The 21,844-nt window shown below is 43.1% G+C and overlaps 1 protein-coding gene across 1 annotated transcript in view; it reads right to left on the bottom strand.

The window, feature by feature from the left end:
- The window catches only part of LOC113018948 (Fc receptor-like protein 5), a 52,880-nt gene that overhangs the window by 21,881 nt on the left and 9,155 nt on the right, over positions 1-21,844 (bottom strand). Inside the window, exons 10-12 of the mRNA XM_080295515.1 lie at positions 13,479-13,742; positions 13,078-13,356; positions 7,572-7,838 (exon numbers count right to left, since the gene is read on the bottom strand). Of these exons, the coding sequence (XP_080151641.1) occupies positions 7,572-7,838; positions 13,078-13,356; positions 13,479-13,742 (810 nt within the window). The remainder of the gene's footprint in view (positions 1-7,571; positions 7,839-13,077; positions 13,357-13,478; positions 13,743-21,844) is intronic.

The following is a 21,844-nucleotide window of genomic DNA, read 5'->3' as shown; positions in this document are numbered from 1 at the left end:
GCCAACTAACGGAGTTGCAGAAAGGTGCGGCAAAGAAGATGCATAAGAAATACAGCAAGCTGTCCATACCTGAGGCCTTGGAAACAAAGACTCACAGCCTTGGCCAGCCGCTTGAGGAGGTACACCAGAGAGATAGAAGGCAGGAGAATAAACCAGCTGTTCTCCACAGAACCAGCAAAGGTGTACTCTCAGTGGCAAGGGAACAATAATAATAATAAGAGAACAGCACCACCAAGGCTGGAGACGGAGCAATACTGGAAGAGCATATGGGAGAAGGACGCAACCCATAACGGCAATGCTCAGTGGCTAGTGGATCTGAGGGCAGACCATAGCGACCTCCCTGAACAGGGTCCAGTAACCATCACAGTGGCAGATATCCAAGAAAGGGTCTCCAGTATGAAGAGTTGGACAGCACCAGGGCCCGACATGGTTCACGCCTACTGGCTAAAGAAGCTGACTGCACTCCACGAGCGTCTGGCAGCACAAATGAACCAGCTGCTAGTTAACGAGAGACACCCGGAATGGCTAACTGAAGGTCGGACGGTCCTGATCCCCAAGGACCCCAAGAAGGGACCGGTCCCCTCCATCTACCGACCAATAACCTGCCTCAGTACTACATGAAAGCTCCTGTCAGGCATCATATCGGCTAAGATGAACAGGCACATGGGTCAATACATGAGCGGGACACAGAAAGAAATTGGCAAGAATACCAGAGGCGCAAAACACCAGCTACTGGTAGACAGAACAGTCAGCCGAGACTGCAAGACCAGACTGACCAACCTGTGCACTGCCTGGATTGATTACAAGAAGGCCTATGACTCAATGCCCCACAGCTGGATACTGGAATGCCTAGAATTGTACAAGATCAATGGGACCCTAAGAGCCTTCATCAGGAACTCAATGGGGATGTGGCGCACAACACTAGAGGCCAACTCCAAGCCCATAGCACAAGTCACCATCAAGTGTGGGATCTACCAAGGAGATGCTCTGTCCCCACTGCTGTTCTGCATAGGCCTGAACCCCCTCAGTGGGATCATTAACAAGACTGGCTACGGATACCGACTACGGAACGGAGCAGTTGTCAGCCACCTCCTGTACATGGATGACATCAAGCTGTATGCCAAGAGTGAACGAGACATCGATTCACTGATCCACACTACCAGGCTATACAGCAATGACATTGGAATGTCGTTCGGACTGGAGAAGTGTAGTCGGATGGTAGGGCTGGGCGATATATCGAGTTTTTTAAAAATATCGATATATTTTCATACGAGATATAAGATGTGACAATATCGTTTATATCGATATAGTCTATGTTACGTTGTGGAGCCGCAGGTTTGCCTCTCTTTCGTCCACTTTTGTCTCTCCTTCACTGAACACAACTCCCCCTCCCCCATAGCTTCACCTGCAGGCAATGACAAGATGAAAGCGGAAAATCTCCGTTAGCGAGTTACCGCGGATCGCCCCGTGCGTGGGGCTGGACGGCGTCAACGTGTTAGCGAGCTAACGAGCTAACCGTGCTAACGACATGCAGCCCGGAGGGGCTGCACGGCCTAAAATCCTTTCATTTTCTCAAAACTCGACAGTGCGCCTTATGTACGAATTCTGGTTGTGCTTACTGACCGCGAACCGATTTTATGTGGTACACAGCACTCAGCAATCTGTCAAAAAATGTTCTAATATGACTTTGCTAAGCTACGGAGCTGCACCGCTTGATGGATTGTCGGAGGATTACGGCTACCGGGGAGGAGCCTCGCAGAGTGATACGTACTGTGCTTCAACGTAATATTACCGTACTGTGTGTTTATAAGGACCACAAATGGCACCTGTTCAGAGACGTGGTGCAGCTGTGAAATCTGTCTCTTTGTTATTATGCTCAGCGTCTATTAGTTTACATTTTGACTGCACAATTGTGAGCTTTTTGTTATGCACAAAAACAACATTGTTTTCTTTTATTTATGGACCATGATTATTTAATAAATGCTGATAATTTATTTTTGAGTAATTTCTTCATGTACATCTACGCTGTATGTAAAGAAAAGTGCCCGTGTGACATCTGGGACACAGTGTGACTAAGAACTCTCTTTTTGTTCTTAACTTATGGCTTTTAAAAAAAAAATCGAGATATATATCTTATATCGCCATGCAGCTAAAAAATATCGAGATATGAATTTTGGGTCATATCGCCCAGCCCTATCGGATGGTAACAAAGAGAGGGAAGGTAGTCAGAACTGAGGGGATTGAACTACCAGAAGGCAACATTGCAGACATAGAGGCGAATGGGAACAATGAAGAGGCCGCTAGAAAAGCTGCAACCACCAAGTACCTGCAGAGGGTCAGGCAAGTCCTGAGGAGTCAGCTGAATGGTAAGAACAAGATCCGGGCCATCAACACGTACGCCCTGCCCGTGATCAGGTACCCTGCTGGGGTAATAGGCTGGCCAAAGGAGGAGATAGAAGCCACTGACATAAAGACAAGAAAGCTCCTTACCATGTATGGAGAGTTTCACCCCAAGTCCAGCACCCTGAGGCTGTACGCTAAGCGGAAGGAAGGGGGCCGGGGACTGGTGAGTGTCAGCACCACAGTCCAGGATGAGACAACGAACATCCAAGAATACATTGGGAAGATGGCCCCAACTGACCGAGTGCTCAGTGAATACCTCAGGCAGCAGAAACCCAAGAAAGAGGAGGGAGACGTATGTATGCAAACACGCGTTGCAACTTCTTATCTTGTTCCCGTTTTTTATTTTGACAGCGAATGCGCACCTGCAGACCACTTATGTGCAGCCCTGGTTATTTCGCTTGTCATATTGCAGCCACAGAAATTCTTTTGTCCATGAAACCATAAAGCTGCACTTTCTTTTTGCCTTATTGTCTGATTTGTCATAACTTTTCCGTTTTGTGGTAAGCTTTTCTTTGGCTGTCACTTCTTCACCCTGACCTGTCTTATTTGGCTCAGCAGAACTAAAATATTGTGGTGAGCTCAGACAAGGAGGAGACGGAGGTATCGTTTGGTCTTGCTTCCCGTGAGCTAGCCAGGGAGCACAGCCGTTTATTGACATCTGCAGAAGAACACTGCCGCTAGCTAACTGCTCAGCGCGGCAACAGCACAGCAACAACAACAACACACAGGGCGCCCTCTGACCCCGGAAGGACACACCGTCGCAGCGAGAGGGCGTCACCCGTCACTATGGCAACATAAACAAAACATAACTGTACAAACAGAACCCCGAACAGCCCTGACCCGCTACAATATATATCCTGCTGCTTTTACACACGCACTCACATAACGCTCAGCGATTCTCTGCGCGATCAACCTCTCACATGTTTAAGCTTGCTGCGGGAGATTTCACTTGTCATGTTTGCATAGTAAGCTAACGATTGATAAGACGATGTCAGAGGAATTGGTGCGCAAATTATCATCACTCACCAATCAGTGCTGTCGCTCTCTATACACAGTTCGCGCGATTGCAAAGTGAAAGCAAAAAACAAGCGCAAATTCAAATGCGATTTCAATATGTCACATATTGACAGTGGCTCACCGATGCCAATGACATAATTACCCAGCTACATTTCCGAAAGAATGCAAAAGCATTGACATATATTTTTCCTTCCTACGATAGGCCGACGGGCAGGGCAGAGATAGATTTTGGTAGCCCGACTGGAAAAATCGCTAGCCCCGGGACGTCGGGCTAGTGATTTTGCGAGCCCTGTATCTGATTGAGGAATCACTCATCTTTGGAAAAGAGAGTTTATTACAGAGAAATGGCTCTTTCCAAAATAAAAGCTATACTATACGCTTCTTCTGGGCTATATTCTCAGCAGCATATTAAACATATCAGGTCCTCATGAGGAGAATCATGTGCTAACGGCTGTCTAAATGACTCAGGTAAAGTTTGTAGCATGCGTGCTTGTTGTTTTTGTCTGCTTCCACTTCTCTTTGCACTAGGATGATGTCGGTGTAAATGTGCAGTCATATTTGTTGTGTTCCCACTAGTGCTGTCAGCGTAAATCTCGTTGAAATGACGTTAACGCCACAACACGGCAAATCTCCGTTAACGAGCTACCGCGGATCGCCCGTGCATGGGGCTGGACCACATGTCTTTTAGATCCAATCCCTTCTTCACTCTTTAAAACACTTTTGATTTTTTGAGGCTGAGCTTTTATACATGATGAATTGCTCTCTTCAGTTGGGTGTCTTCCCTGCTGCCTTTAAAACGGCGGTGGTGAGGCCCCTTCTGAAGAAGAGCAATTTGGATTGTAATGATTTTAATAACTACAGACCTGTATCCAACTTACCATTTTTAAGTAAAATCTTAGAAAAACTTGTTTTTACTCAGATTAATGACTTTTTGAATGATAGACAGATCCTGGAGATATTCCCGTCTGGATTTAGGGTGAACCACAGCACAGAGACTGCTCTCCTAAAGGTTCTAAATGATCTTAGATGTAACTGGGACTCCCAAATGCTCTCAGTCCTGGTGCTACTGGATCTAAGCGCAGCCTTTGATACAGTAGACCACGCTATTCTTTTAAACAGACTTAAACACATGGTGGGCCTCTCTGGTGCTGTACACAACTGGTTCACTTCCTATCTCTCTGACAGAACTTTTATGGTGAGTATGGATACATGCTCCTCTAAGATCCATAAAATGACATGTGGTGTGCCTCAAGGGTCGGTTCTAGGCCCTGTACTTTTTAATTTGTATATACTCCCTCTCGGCGGTGTCATCAGGAGGCATGGAGTGAACTTTCACAGTTACGCTGATGACACGCAGCTGTACATCTCTGTGTCTCCTGATGACACCAGACCAATGGATGCCCTTTTTAACTGTATTTTAGATATAAGATCTTGGATGTCAGAAAACTTTTTACAGCTTAACCAGGACAAAACTGAAGTTTTAATCATCGGTCCTGAGGCTCAGAGAGAGAAACTCTTGTCTAAATTAGAGGCATTTTCACTATGTCCTTCGCTACAAGTGAAAAACCTGGGTGTTATTTTTGACTCTGAGCTTGGTTTTATCCCACATATTAAACATGTAACCAAAATTGGATTTTATCATCTAAAAAATATAGCCAGAGTCCGCCCTATTCTCTCTCAGGCCAACACAGAGATGTTGATGCATGCTTTTATTACCAGTCGCATTGATTACTGTAATGCCCTGCTCTCTGGTCTTCCTAAGAAGAATATTTCAACTTTACAACTTTTGCAAAACTCGGCAGCTCGTGTGCTGACGAAGACCAGAGGGCGGGCCCACATTACACCGGTTTTAGAATCGCTGCATTGGCTCCCCGTGTGTTTCAGGATCGATTTTAAAGTTCTTTTATTGGTTTTTTAAATGTCTTAATGGTCTTGGGCCTTCTTATCTCTCAGATCTGCTTTTACCATATGAACCCTCGCGGACCCTGAGGTCCTCTGGTGCTGGCCTTTTGATTGTCCCTAAAGTCAGGACACATACTCACGGAGAGGCAGCTTTTCAGTGGTATGGTCCTCGTCTGTGGAACAGCCTGCCAGAGGACCTCAGGGCCGCAGAGAACGTACATGTTTTTAAGAACAGGCTCAAGACCCACCTTTTTAATTTAGCTTTTACTTAGCGTTTATTTATTTTATGCTTATTTATTCTATCCTGTTATTCTATTATTAATTTAGGCTTTACCTAATATTTATTGATTTTATTCTTATTCATTTTTTAATCTTCTTACTCTATTTATATTTATATTTATATTGTATCCCGTTCTTATTTATTTTATCATTTTACCCTGTACATATCCTATTGTGTCATATCTCCAGTGTTTCCTCGGAGGGGGCTCTCTGCACCGGGGCTGTGATCGACCGTGGCTGCTGGGTCTCTGGGGGTCCCCTCAGCCTGGCTGGGGGGCTCCTTGGCCTCCCTCCTGCTGTGTGCCCAGCCTGGAGGCTGCGGTCTGTGACCGGCTCCCGGTGCAGACGGCTCCCTGTTATAGTGTTTCCTCACTTGGCTCATGCGAACCCAGCCCAATTTTTACTCTTTAAGTGTGCGCGCGTGTGTGTGTGTGGGGGGATATGTGTGTATTCACATCATTTATGTTAATGAGAGTGTGGGGAGTGAGTTGGAGGGTGGGGTGGGCTGCTTTTAACTATGTAAAGCACTTTGTGCTACATTTTTTGTATGAAAAGTGCTTTATAAATAAAGACTGATTGATTGATTGACGGCCAACACGTTAACGAGCTAACTGCGCTAACACACTAGCTCCCACCCATGTAATTGAGCACTGCGTGGCACATCCAACATACTGTTTTACTTTAGTCCATGACGCGCTTACCTTCAGGGTCATACGTCACATGAAAACCAAAATAGTTCCAAACGCCAGATCTGAATGAGGGTGGGGGAGGTTCAATTTGCCATGTTGCAAGGAGAGCTTAACTTCTGTCTCGCTAGCTTGCCCTGCGCTCAGTGAATCTGCGTTCGACTACTCCGCAGCCTAGGCTGCACTGTCGAGCGCAGATCCACTGAGCGCTCAACACAGACAGCATCGTCAGAAGGAAAGTTGATAAAATAAATTAAAAATTTATTTCGTATTGTTCGATACATATGCGTACCGAACCGAAAGCACTGTATCGAACGGTTCAATATCGATACGAGTATCGTTGCACCCCTAGTATGTATGTATGTATATATATATATATATATATATATATATATATATATATATATATATATATATATATACACACAAGTAATTCTATCATGACTCACAAAGATCACTCAGTGTGAGCTCCAATGTGAATTTTTTTTATTTAATTCACTGTTTTAGGAATATATTTGTTATAATAATAGTAAATGTTATACTTGAAGTGTGACATAATTTACTGATCAGACTCTAGAAGAATCAGATGTTCTACTGCAGAAAAATGAACACTTTCTAATCCTAAATAGATTTAGTGGATACATTTTATGTACTTTGATTTCGTCTAAGAGTTAATGTCAATAATAATATTAATAATGTAAATGGAGATAAATGATAAATGATATCAGCACCAGCCAAATCTTTAAAGAAAATTGGGCCATTTTACAGTTTTAAATCACAGCTAGACTTCTTCCAAATTTTCTATTTAAAAAAAGTGTGTCTAGCAATCCACTTAAAAATAAATTCAGGCTAAAAAAACTGAACTAACTACACCATAATACAGTAAGTTGCTGGAATAGGTAAAACTACACCTGTGGAGCCACGGGAAAAATGCTCAGATACTCAGAAGACAAACCAGTGAATATAGAAATGGAGGAAAGGAAGAAGAAATAAATAATAAATTAGACAAATACATAATTTTTTCTTACTGGATGTGCTAAGACAGGTTCACCCTCTGTACAGTAGATGTTGACAGGGCAGATAAGAAAGATGATGCTGTGATACACATTGTTCTGTACTGGATCTTTCACTGTGAATACTTTTATTCAACAAAAAAAAAAAAAACAGTTCTTTTGTTGCCATCTGAAAGTCGAGCAGCACTAAGATAGCTAGAAAGCTGTATCATAGAATAAGCCTTTTTTTTTTTTTTTTTTACCTATTATAGATGAAACATCTCCAACTTACATGACACAGTCAGTGTGATGGTATCACTCCACTCTGAGAAGAAATTGTCCCTTCTGCCCCGGCAGCTGTATCCTCCACTGTCAGACTCAGTAGTTCTGATAATTCTGTATTCATTGGATGTTGGAGGTGTGTTTAACTTGGCTGTTCTCCATTCATACCTCCACTGAGCTCCTTCACCTCCCTGAATCTCACATCTGACAGTGACTGTCTCACCGCTGTATATCTGAATCCAGGATGGCTGCAGGGTCACAGTGGGCTTATTGAGACCTGTTCACAGAAAAATATTCATAAAATAGAAACAAAATCAACAGAGACTATTAAGATATGTATTTCATAATAATGGTAAATTTGTTGTTTTATAGTTAGGAATGGACCTGCACAAAAATAAAAGGATCATTTTGTGTTGATTTAACAGATGGAGAAAAACAGTGAGACCGTGAGGAGAAACTGTATGACTATATGACTGCCTTTTCTGGTGCCACTGTGGCTGTGGGTTTATCTGCTGTTATGAAAAGAATATATACATACATACACACACATATACTACCAGACAAAAAGTTGGACACATGTTCTTATTTAAAGGTTTTTTCTTTATTTTCATGACTATTTACACTGTAAATTCTCACAAGATATAGCCACCCCTCGCTTCAATTACTGCTTTACACACTCATTATCTCAATGACCCTCATGAGGTCGTCACCTGAAATGGTTTTCCAACAGTCTTGAAGGAGTTCACAGAGATGGTGAGAAATATCAAACAATCAAACACAAGAAACACAAGCCGGATGGGATGGCACATTGCTGCACAATGCTGTGATAACCACGCTGGTTCAGCGTGCCTTCAATTTTGAATAAATCCCCAACAGTGTCACCAACAAAGCAGCACACCATCACACCTCCTCCTCTATGCTTCACGGTGGGAACCATGCATGTAGAGACCATCTTTTTACCTTTCCTGTGTCACACAAAGACACAACAGGTCGAACCAAACATCTCAAATTTTGACTCATCAAACCAAAGCACAGATTCCCACTGGTCTAATGTCAATTCCTTGAGTTTCATGGTCCAAACAAATCTGTTCTGCTTGTTGCTTTTCCCTAGTCGTGGGTTCTTAGCAGCTATTTGACCATAAAAGCCCGATTTGCGCAGTCTCCTCTGGACAGTTGATGTAGAGATGTGTCTTCTACTGGAAATCTGTGTGGCATTTATCTGGGCTCTAATTTGAGGTGCTGTTAAGTTGCAATTTGTGAGGCTGAATTTATCCTCAGCAGCAGAGGTGACTCTTGGTCTTCCTTTCCTGGGGCGGTCCTCATGTGAGCCAGTTTCATTGTAGCGTTTGATGGTTATTGCAACTGCACTTGTGACACATTCAAAGTAGAGATGGCACGATACCACTTTTTTATGTGCGATACTGATAACTATCATAAATTTGGATATCTGCTGATACCGATATGAATCCGATATATAGTGTGTGTTTTAATCAATAAAACTGTTTTTTTAATATATTGCTGCATTTTCTATAAGTTCATACTCAAGTTTAAATAAACAACAACACTAAAGCTATTCTGTTATACCTGTATGTAAAAAATACACTGCACCCAAAATATTTCATAGTTCAGCAAAACTGATCAATCTAATAAACTTAAACCTACTCGATCCTTCCTATTCTGGCATCTTAAAGAGTACTTAGCAGAAAAATTAAGCAACCTAACTAATAGGGTTGCAAACTCCCAGCAAAAAAAAAAAAAAAAGGAACCACCCTCCACCTCATGATGCTTAATCGACGTAATCAACTTTAATTTGATGCAGGGTGAAAAAAAAATGCACAGAAATAAATACTTTTTTAAGAAAAATTAAATAGATTCAACATCTTTCTTCAACAGAACTGCAGACTGCACAGATGGTATCTTCCCAAAGGAAAAAGTAGTATAGCTTACTAGGGTATATTAGATTTAACAGTTACTATATACAGTAATGGACTTCTATACATTTTACATCAGATTAAAACTTTGGGTGTAAGATTCAGATAATTATTTATTAAAAGCTAGACATTTTAAATGAGAACAAGAAAGAAAAGTATGTCTTTGTGCCCCCTTTTCCCTGTTCATGCCCTATCGGCCCCCCTGGCTAAACTTTGCTAAATCCGCCCCTGCACAGTTACCAGCCGTCAGCTACGTAGAAAAGGATCCTGGTGTAGAAAGTAATATTAAATAAATTTTAACAACAGCTTATCAAGCTTAAACGTTCTGCTGTTGTTCAGCCGCTGGTTTCCTCTTTCTGGCGCGAAGTGGGCCAAAAACAAAGAAGAGAGACAGACTCGCGACAGAAAAGCCGATCAGCTGATCATTAATCAGTTTCATAATTGAAGTAGCAGCAAGAACAGGTAGTCGCTCCATATGTCGGTTGTTAAGCTTAACGTGGGAATGCTTTACAAACATTCAGAGATGAACTTACACACTTGCTTTACTTCTCTCTGGGATCACTTCCTCGGAGATGAAATGCTGGTTTGGTAGCGAGGCTACAAATACACACAGCCCCTCTATCACGTGATGCACACTGCTCCGACGTGCTACAGTTATGAGCAGAGTTACGCCGTGTCGCAAGTTTTGTGAGCTGCTTTTTTGATATTTAATGGATCGGATTACATGTTTTTATTTCTCTCCGATATCTACGGTGACCCCTAGAGACAAAGCACGTACAAACTCCAAAACACTTACAAAATCCAAAACACATGCAAACTCCAAAACACTTGCAAACTCCAAAACACATGCAAACTCCAAAACACTTGCAAACTCCAAAACACTTGCAAACTCCAAAACACATGCTGAATATTATGTCACTTATTTATGCGCAAATGTTTTTATAATGAAGAACATTAAAACATTACTGTTGGCCACATGTCGGGAAAGTTATGTGACATTAGCGATGTTTGTACTAACTTGGTTTTAAAGCCTTTACTTCAAAATATACACCGTTCAATAGTTGACTTTAATCTTACAGAGAATCTGATGATTTTGTGGATAATTAAAGTCAGTCATATATCCACAAACACAACAAGCTAAAAGTCAGTGATGCTGCTCGGTTTGCAGTCATGAATATCACGGCACAAGCAGGATTCAATGCACTGTTAACGTTAGCTATGTTATATTGCTGCCTCTGTTCGGTGGTGTCGAGCCAAACGGACTTTAACGTGTGTTTGAACGAGCTGACGGTTCACTCGTTAAGCTGAAAGAAAGATGCTTTAATCACAGGAGTCACACGTGTGTCCACTGTACCATCTGGGAACTCTTCTTGTTTCGTAATAACACAATCCTCCTTCTTTTGTGCTGTTTTGTAGCAGTGTATACACCTGAGACTGTCACCTGTCTGTCTGTCCTGCACTCTCTCTCTGTTTCTTTCTCTCTGATTGTGTAATAAAAGTATGAACATGTATTTATAAGTTACACTTGTGTTTGAATCCTGCAGCTTATCACACATTTGATTTCCATGTGTGACAACTGCAAGTGTCCAGAGTGAGGACAGACTGAGGGACCCACTGCTGCACATCATCTGTGAGGCTTTGCACCCCTGATGATCCACCAGGACAAACTCAGCAGTGTGTGAGGAAGAGGAGGAGGAAGAGCCAGCAGCAGCTGACAGATGGAGAGAATAGACAGACTGTTCCCTGTTTGTGAAGGACTGCTAGAAAAGTTTAACATAACTAATTGTCTGTCCTGAATCAGTCTTATTAGGTAATGTTCAAATAATTTGATCATTTCAGTGTTTTCAGTATGGGAGAAAGTACTCAGGGCCTTCAAGTTACACACTATGAAAGGCAGTAACAAGTTTAATATTCAGAAACCTTAAGTATGTATCAGCAGCAGAATGGAGCTAAAAATAAATGTTTGTTTCAGTTCTATGAAGCTTTGAGTATTTTGGATTAGTAGCACTGCTGTGTTTGTTGCATCATATTGCTGTAATTGTTTATATGCTTTATATATTCTAAGGTAAGTTGATCTATAGTGTTATATCATATATTCTATAAGGATGTTATGTGTTTGTATACTTTATGCCCAGTTTGACCCATTTAGCAGAAGTTAGCCTGTTTAAGGCTCTGATATCTATTCTGTATGACTTAAAGCAGTTATGACATGGTCTGATTTTCTCACCCAATAAAGGAATATTCAATATATCAGTCTACTCTTCATTTTATCAGAAACAGTTTTCTTTTTATAAATATATGTAAGCAATGAGCCAAATTTAGTAATGCCAACATACTGAAGGACCAACATTTGTCCCTTATATATGATACACCTATATATGCACTGTCAAAGATACTTGTCTTTGAGTGAAGATTTAAGGTGATAAGACATATAAATAACTGCAACTTGAATCTGTACTGAGGCTCAGTATTTGACACAGTTCATGTTCACTGCTGTAATAGCTAATAATGATTAATATAATAACTATAATATTGGCCATATTATATTTACATTACCAAAGTGATATGACTTTAGTCTCATGAACAACATTAGCTAATTGTTATTTACTAACTAATCTTAAATGACTGTTTAGTACAGAAGCCCAAAAATCATGTTTTACTGTCCTGTGGTCTCAGCCTCAGATACTTATCAAATCACACAAAGCTCTTGTAGAAACAAACAAACAAATGAACAAAATATGTTCTTCTTCATTTCTGTCAAACAAAGTTGTATGACACGTTTCCAGCGGTTAGTATGATGGTTGCTAGGCAACCTGGGAAGCGCGACGGAGACTAGACCGTCCCATACAGACAAACTTGTCATTTATTTTGTAAATCGAGCTCAACACTACCCCTAGCGTCCTGGAGCACTTCCGTTGTGTTTTGGAATTTGCATGTGTTTTGGGGTTTGCATGTGTTTTGGAGTTTGCATGTGTTTTGGATTTTGCAAGTGTTTTGGAGCTTGCAAGTGTTTTGGAGCTTGCAAGTGTTTTGGAGTTTGCAAGTGTTTTGGAGTTTGCAAGTGTTTTGTCTCTAGGGGCCACCGTAGACATCCGATCCAGTAATTTACGTCAGTATTGGACCGATACCGATACGTAATATCAGATCGGTCAATCTCTAATTCAAAGTTTTAGCAGTTTCCAGACTGACTGACTGAAGCTCTTAAAGTAATGATGGACTGTTGTTTCTCTTTACTTAACTGATTGGTTCTTGCTATAGTATAAATTCCAGCAGTTGTCAAATAGGGCTGTCAGCTGTGTACCAACCTGACTTCTGCACAACACAACTGATGGGGTTTGTTTTCATCCTGTTTATTTATATTATTATTGTCCTCAGGTGATGCAGCAGCAGGTCAGCATTGGCATCTCTAGACCAGCTGAAAGTTCATGACACAAAGTGGTGACAAACTGTCTACAGTGAGGCTACTATCAGCTGCAGCTCTTTGTCTGACTAACAATGTAACATGCTTTGTAGACCATTGAATCCATCCTGTTCTGACCATTATGACATTTGTCAAATGGAGATCACACAACAAACATGACTTACTTGATACTGACAATGTGAAGGATTCACTCCACTCTGTTGAAGAATATGAGTCATCTCTGCGTCGACTCTTACACATGTAGTCTCCACTGCTGGACTCAGAAACACTGAATGTCACATCATTATTGTGTGTCCACTGTGTGAGTGTCCTGGGTCCTCTCCATTTATACTCCCACTCAGTGGTTTTACCTCCTTCCTGCACCTCACATGTCAGAGTGATCGTCTCACCTCTGAATATCTGAGGCCAGTTGGGTCGTTGTTTTACAACAACTTTATTGGAAACTGTTTACACATATTAACAGTTGAGATACAAATATAAACATGAAATCAACACAGAAAACTTCACATTGTATGTTTGATAATCATGAGTGAATGTGTATTTCAAACTAAATGACTGAACTCACAGGTTATCTCAATGGTGACATCATAACTTATATCAGTGTAGTAAACTGGGTTTCCTCTTGTTCCTCTGCAGCGGTAGATTCCTCCTTGAGATACTCTGATATCTCTGTTTTGTTGACCTCTGATTTGACCTTCATAGGTTCTTTGGGTTCGTCTGAACCACTCATATTTCCATCCATCAGAGCTCTGCACAGTGCAGGTCAGTGTCACACTGCCCCCTACTGGTATGATTGTTGTTCCTGCTGTCAGTGTGGCCCTGGGTTTATCTGCAATTAATTTACAGGAAAAAGTAGAATAGATTGTCATTTGTCTCAGGAAGAAATTTCTTACAGCACTGATCACACTTTAAATATTCACTGAGTAGTTTTGTATAAATGAGTAATCAGCAAATCAGACATATTAGACTGTGTTACAAAATCAAATTCCCTCTGATTTATTACCTGCCTATATTATATAATTTCCTCCTCGCCCTCTGCGGGCGGTCTTCTTTCAAGGTCAGGTCCTCTACCAGAGGCCTGGGAGCTTGAGGGTCTTGCACAGTATCTTTCCTGTTCTTAGGACTGCACTTGTCTGGACAGAGATCTTGGATGTTGGTTCCTGGGATCTGCTGGAGCCACTTGCCTAGCTTGGGATCACTGCACCTAGCGCTCCGATTACCTCTGGGACCCCTGTTACTTTCACGCTCCACATATTCTCAAGGTCTTCTCTGAGCCCTTGTTACTTCTCCATCTTCTTGTATTCCTTTTTCCTGATGTTGCTGTCATTCGGTATCACTACGTCTATTACTAAGGCCGTCTTCTTCCGTTAATCTACCACCACTATGTCTGGTTGGTTAGGCATCACCATTTTGTGCACCTGTAACTGGAAGTCCCACAGGATCTTAGCTTGGTCATTCTTGACCACCCTACAGGTCTCCCATTTTGGCCTCAGGGCTTCCAGGCCATACTCGGCACAGATGTTTCTGTACACTATGCTGGCCACTTGGTTATGGCGTTCCATGTGTGCCCTGCCTGCTAGCATCTTGCACCCCACTGTTATGTGCTGGATTCTCTCAGGGGCATCTTTACACAGCCTGCCCCTGGGGTCTTGCCTGATGTGGCAGACCCCAGCCTCTATGGATCTTGTGTTCAGAGTTTGTGCCTGTGCTGCCCTTATTAGTGCCTCTGTGTTGTCTTTCAGTCCAGCTTTGTCCAGCCACTGGCAGGACTTCTGGATGTCATCCACTTCCTCTATCTGCCGGTTGTACATAACGTGCAGATACTATATTATATTTTCATCCTGTTTATTCATGTCATTATTGTCCTCAGATGATGGATGACGGCAAACATAGTCAATTGTCTTCCAGGGGCCAGAGCAGGCGACATTGAAGGAAATTTAAAACTGCTGGCTAAGAGTAAACGTAAATTCAGTAAAATCATAATTCACGTCGGCAGTAATGACACCCGGTTACGCCAATCGGAGGTCACTAAAATCAATATTGAATCGATGTACAACTTTGCCAAAACAATGTCGGACTCTGTAGTTTTCTCTGGTCCCCTCCCCAATCAGACCAGGAGTGACATGTTTAGCCGCATGTTCTCCTTAAATTGCTGGCTGTCTGAGTGGTGTCCCAGAAACGATGTGGGCTTCATAGATAATTGGCAAACCTTCTGGAGGAAACCTGGTCTTGTTAGGAGAGACGGCATCCATCCCACTTTGGATGGAGCAGCTCTCATTTCTAGAAATATGGACAAATTTATTAAACCCCCCAAAATATGACTATCCAGAGTTGGGACCAGGAAGCAGAGTTATAGTCTTACACGCCTCTCTGCAGCTTCTCTCCTCCTGCTACCCCCCCCCCCCCCCCAAAAAAAAACCCCATCTCCATAGAGACTGTGTCAGCTTCCAAAAAGACAAAAAACAAACTAAAAACCAGCAACAAACAACTTAAACATAAACAATTACAAAGAAAGAACAATACAGTATCCACATCTGAACCAAAGAGTAAAGCAGTGAAATGTGGATTATTAAATATTAGGTCTCTCTCCTCCAAGTCTCTATTAGTACATGACTTAATAATTGATCAACAAATTGATTTACTCTGCCTTACAGAAACCTGGTTGCAGCAGGATGATTATGTTAGTTTAAATGAATCAACACCCCCGAGTCATTCTAACTACCAGAAATCTCGAAGCACAGGCCGAGGGGGCGGTGTGGCAGCAATTTTTCACACCAGCCTATTAATTAATGAAAGACCAAGACAGACTTTTAATTCATTTGAAAGCCTGATGCTTAACATTGTCCACCCCAGCTGTGAAACTCAGAAACCAGTCTTACTTGTTATCATCTATCGTCCACCTGGGCCTTACACAGAGTTTCTGTCTGATTTCTCAGACTTTTTATCTGATTTAGTTCTGAGCTCAGATAAAATAATTATTGTGGGTGATTTTAACATCCATGTAGATGCTAAAAATGACAGCCTCAACATGGCATTTAATCTGTTATTAGACTCAATTGGTTTTTCTCAAAATGTAAAAGAACCCACCCACCACTTTAATCACACTCTAGATCTTGTTTTAACATATGGCATAGAAACTGAACATTTAACAGTGTTTCCTGAAAACCCTCTCCTGTCTGATCATTTCCTGATAACATTTACATTTACAATAATTGATTACACAGCGGTGGAGAGTAGACTTTATCAAAGTAGATGTCTTTCTGAAAGCGCTGTAACTAAGTTTAAGAATATAATCCACCCACTGTTATCATCTTCAATGCCCTGTACCAACACAGAGCAGAGCAGCTATCTGAACGCTACCCCAACAGAGGTCGATTATCTTGTTAATAATTTCACCTCCTCACTACGTACGACTCTGGATACTGTAGCTCCTGTGAAAACTAAGGTCTCTAATCAGAAGTACCTGACTCCGTGGTATAATTCTGAAACACGTACCCTAAAGCAGATGACTCGTAATCTGGAGAGGAAATGGCGTGTCACAAATTTAGAGGATCATCATTTTGCCTGGAGAAATAGTTTGCTGCTTTATAAGAAAGCCCTCCGCAAAGCCAGAACATCTTACTATTCATCACTGATTGAAGAAAATAAGAACAACCCCAGGTTTCTCTTCAGCACTGTAGCCAGGCTGACAAAAAGTCAGAGCTCTTTTGAGCCAACCATCCCTTTAACGTTAACTAGTAATGACTTCATGAACTTCTTCACAAAAAATTTTTTTATCATTAGAGAAAAAATTACCAATAATCATCCCACAGATGTAATATTATCTACAGCTACTCTTAGTACCATTGATGTTAAGTTAGACTCTTTTTCTCTAATTGATCTTTCTGAGTTAACTTCAATAATTACTTCCTCCAAACCATCAACGTGTCTTTTAGACCCCATTCCTACAAAACTGCTCAAAGAAGTCCTGCCATTAATTAATTCTTCGATCTTAAATATGATCAACCTATCTCTAATAATCGGCTATATACCACAGGCCTTCAAGCTGGCTGTAGTTAAACCTTTACTCAAAAAGCCATCTCTAGACCCAGCAGTCTTAGCTAATTATAGGCCAATCTCCAACCTTCCTTTCATATCAAAAATCCTTGAAAGAGTAGTTGTCAAACAGCTAACAGATCATCTGCAGAGGAATGGTTTATTTGAAGAGTTTCAGTCAGGTTTCAGAGCTCAGCACAGCACAGAAACAGCTTTAGTGAAGGTTACAAATGATCTTCTTATGGCCTCTGACAGTGGACTCATCTCTGTGCTTGTCCTGCTAGACCTTAGTGCAGCATTCGATACTGTTGACCATAATATCCTATTAGAGCGATTAGAACATGCTGTAGGTATTACAGGTACTGCACTGCAGTGGTTTGTATCATATCTATCTAATAGACTCCAATTTGTGCATCTAAATGGAGAGTCCTCTTCACACACTGAGGTTAATTATGGAGTTCCACAGGGTTCAGTGCTAGGACCAATTCTGTTTACATTATACATGCTTCCCTTAGGCAGCATCATTAGAAGACATAGCATACATTTTCACTGCTATGCAGATGACACCCAGCTCTATCTGTCCATGAAGCCAGATAACACACACCAATTAGTTAAACTGCAGGAATGTCTTAAAGACATAAAGACCTGGATGGCCGCTAACTTTCTGCTTCTTAATTCAGATAAAACTGAGGTTATTGTACTCGGCCCTGAAAAGCTTAGAAAAATGGTATCTAACCAGATTCTTACTCTGGATAGCATTACCTTGGCCTCCAGTAACGCTGTGAGGAACCTTGGAGTCATTTTTGACCAAGATATGTCCTTCAACGCACATATTAAACAAATATGTAAGACTGCGTTCTTCCATTTGCGCAACATCTCTAAAATTAGAAATATCCTGTCTCAGAGTGACGCTGAAAAACTAGTTCATGCATTTATTACTTCCAGGCTGGACTACTGTAATTCATTATTATCAGGATGTCCAAAAACTCACTGAAAAGCCTTCAGCTAATCCAAAATGCTGCAGCAAGAGTGCTGACAGGGACTAGAAAGAGAGAGCATATTTCTCCTGTTTTGGCTTCCCTTCATTGGCTTCCTGTTAAATCCAGAATTGAATTCAAAATCCTGCTCCTCACATACAAGGTCTTAAATAATCAGGCCCCATCTTATCTTAATGACCTTGTAGTACCATATCACCCTATTAGAGCACTTCACTCTCGCTCTGCAGGCCTACTTGTTGTTCCTAGAGTATTTAAACCAACCAAGTATTTAAACCAACCAACCAACCAACCAAGATGGCACCGCGTATGGATGCCCTGGTGCTTCAGTCCGTTACTTTTGTTTTGTTTTTGTGCATTTCTTCTGTGTCTGGGCACTCCTCTGGATACTCTTACACCAGAGAAGAGCTCCTTAACTACAGGACCACAACGCCTGTGGATTTATTTCCAATATTTGTCGCATCTGCGGCAGATTTACTGCAGACTCTGACCAGGAGAGCGAGACGCCGAAAGAGAGGAAAGCGAGCCGGCGCACTCGTGCGTTTGAGGAGACGCGGACTGCGAACGGCTCTTCCTGGGATCTTCCTTTCTAATGTACGCTCACTTGGGAATAAGATCGACGAACTGGCCCTGATGAGAAGCATGAACAGAGACTTTGCCTCATCCTGTGTCTTATGTTTTACGGAGTCGTGGCTCTGTGAGGACATCCCGGACAGCGCGCTCAAGCTGGAGGGCTTTCATCTGCTGCGCGCGGACCGGCAGGCCGCTCTCTCCGGTAAGTCCAAAGGTGGAGGGGTCTGCTTCTACATCAATAGTGGCTGGTGCACAGATGTGACAGTGATTGCTCAGCACTGCTCTTCCTCTCTGGAATATCTTTTTATTCACTGCAAACCGTTTTATTCTCCGCGGGAGTTTGCTTCATTCATCCTGGCCGCTGTTTACATCCCGCCAGACGCGGATGCGCAAGCAGCTCAGTGCGCACTCGCAGGGCAGATTCTCCACATGGAGCGGACATACCCGGACTCTCTCATCATTGCTCTTGGGGACTTTAACAAAGCCAATCTGAGCCATGAGCTTCCAAAATATAAGCAGTATATTAAATGCCCGACCAGAGAGGAGAGGACATTGGACCACTGCTACAGCACAATCAGCGGGGCCTATCGCGCGGTGCCCCGCGCTTCACTCGGACTTTCTGACCACGTCATGATCCACCTGATCCCCGCGTGCAGACAGAGGCTGAAGCTCTCCAAACCTGTCGTGAGGACCAAAAAACTGTGGAGCAACGAGGCTGTGGAGGAGCTTCGCACGTGTTTGGAGACCACAGACTGGGACACAATGAAGGCTGCTTCTAACAGCTTGGACGAGTTTACGGACACTGTCACCTCCTATATCCACTTCTGTGAGGACAGCATTGTGCCATCACGCACCAGGGTGAGTTATAACAATGACAAACCCTGGTTCACCCCTAAACTCAAAAAGCTGTGGCTGGAAAAGAGAAAGGCGTTCAGAAGCGGAGACAGGGACTGCTACAGAGAGGCCAAGTACAGGTTCACTAAAGAAGTGGACATTGCTAAACATCAGCACTCTGAGAAGATGCAGCAGCAGATCTCAGAGAATGACTCGGCCTCTGTGTGGAAAGGTTTTAGGAATATTACCAACTACAAGCCTAAAACCCCCCACTCCACTGATGACTTGCTCTTAGCCAACACCCTTAACGACTTTTACTGCCGTTTTGACGAGCCATCAGGCAGCTTTCACACCTCCAACGGCCCCAGCAATAGAGGCACTTTGGACACTCATTCCCCCACCTCTCCCCCCTCCATAGAGCCATCACCACCTTCAAACACTTCACCTACAACACCCCCCTCCTCACCCCACACAAAAGAGGATTTCACACCACCTCCTCCCACCACAACTCTTCATATTCATGAAGCAGATGTGAGGAAGCAGTTTAAGAGTCTGAATGCTCGAAAAGCTCCCGGCCCAGACGGTGTGTCTCCTGCCACCCTCAGACACTGTGCAAACGAGCTGGCCCCAGTGTTTTCTGGCATTTTCAACTCCTCACTGCAGGCATGTCATGTGCCTGCCTGCTTCAAGTCCTCTACCATAATCCCTGTCCCCAAGAAACCTAGGATCACTGGACTAAATGACTACAGACCCGTGGCTCTGACATCTGTGGTCATGAAGTCATTTGAGCGCTTGGTTCTCTCCCATCTCAAGACCCTCACGGCCCCCCTCCTGGACCCCCTGCAGTTTGCATACAGAGCCAACAGGTCTGTAGACGACGCCATCAACATGGCCCTACACTTCATCCTGCAGCATCTAGACTCCCCAGGAACCTACGCCAGGATCCTGTTTGTTGACTTCAGCTCTGCCTTCAACACCATCCTTCCAGACCATCTCCGAGGCAAGCTTTCCCAGATGAATGTGCCTGATCCCATCTGCCGGTGGATCACTGACTTCCTGACGGACAGGAAGCAGCATGTGAGGCTGGGAAAGAATGTCTCGGACTCCCGGACCATCAGCACCGGCTCCCCTCAGGGCTGTGTTCTTTCTCCTCTGCTCTTCTCCCTGTACACCAACTGCTGCACCTCCACCCACCAGTCTGTCAAGCTAATCAAGTTTGCAGATGACACCACCGTCATTGGGCTCATCTCTGACGGGGATGAGTCTGCCTACAGGAGGGAGGTTGAACGTCTGGTGTCTTGGTGCAGCCACAACAACCTGGTGCTGAATGCCCAGAAGACAGTGGAGATTATTGTGGACTTCAGGAAGCACACAGCCCCACTCCCCCCCATCATCCTGACTGACACCCCCATCACCTCTGTGGACTCATTCCGCTTCCTGGGTACCACCATCACCCAGGACCTGAAGTGGGAGCCCACCATCACCTCCGTCATCAAGAAAGCCCAGCAGAGGATGTACTTCCTGAGGCAGCTGAAGAAATTCAACCTGCCAACACGGACGATGATGCAGTTCTACACTGCAATCATCGAGTCCATCCTCACCTCCTCCATCACCGTGTGGTACGCTGGAGCCACTATCAGGGACAAACAGAGACTGCAGCGTGTTGTGCGCTCTGCTGAGAAGGTGATTGGCTGCAGACTCCCATCTCTGCAGGACCTGTACACCTCCAGGACATTGCGGCGTGCAGCTCGGATCTCAGCTGACCCTTCTCACCCTGGACACAGTCTGTTTGACCTGCTCCCCTCAGGCAGGAGGCTCCGGTCCATTCGCACCAGAACCTCTCGCCATAAGAACAGTTTCTTCCCCTCTGCTGTTGGACACATGAACAATAACCATATGACTGTACCCGCCACTAACACATGACCCTACGCTGTGTCACTGCATCATTCCATGTTTGGCACTGATCACCACCTGCACTCATGTATATATCTTTCTACGCAGCACTTTAATTCTTATTCTCATGTATATATCTCATGTATATCTCATGCACATATCTTTCTACGTAGCACTTTTAATTCTTATTCCTACTTTTATTTTTTCATGTCTATATAATCGCAATTTATGACAGTATGTTTGCACTGAAGCACCGCAGCAATTTCCTAATGTTGTAAACCTGCTCAACATTTGGCAATAAACCCCTTTCTGATTCTGATTCTGATTCTGAGTATTTAAAAGTAGAATGGGAGGGAGAGGCTTCAGTTTTCAGGCCCCTCTTCTGTGGAACCAGCTTCCAGTTTGGATTCGGGAGACAGACACTATCTCTACTTTTAAGATTAGGCTTAAAACTTTCCTTTTTGCTAAAGCATATAGTTAGGGCTGGACCAGGTGACCCTGAATCCTCCCTTAGTTATGCTGCAATAGACATAGGCTGCTGGGGGATTCCCATGATGCATTGAGTTTTTCCTTTCCAGTCACCTTTCTCACTCACTATGTA

This window comes from Astatotilapia calliptera, chromosome 3 (genome assembly GCF_964374335.1).
Source record: "Astatotilapia calliptera chromosome 3, fAstCal68.1, whole genome shotgun sequence".
NCBI classification, from domain to species: domain Eukaryota; kingdom Metazoa; phylum Chordata; class Actinopteri; order Cichliformes; family Cichlidae; genus Astatotilapia; species Astatotilapia calliptera.
Note: the sequence above shows the minus strand (reverse complement) of the source record. Positions and strands in the feature narration are given on the sequence as shown.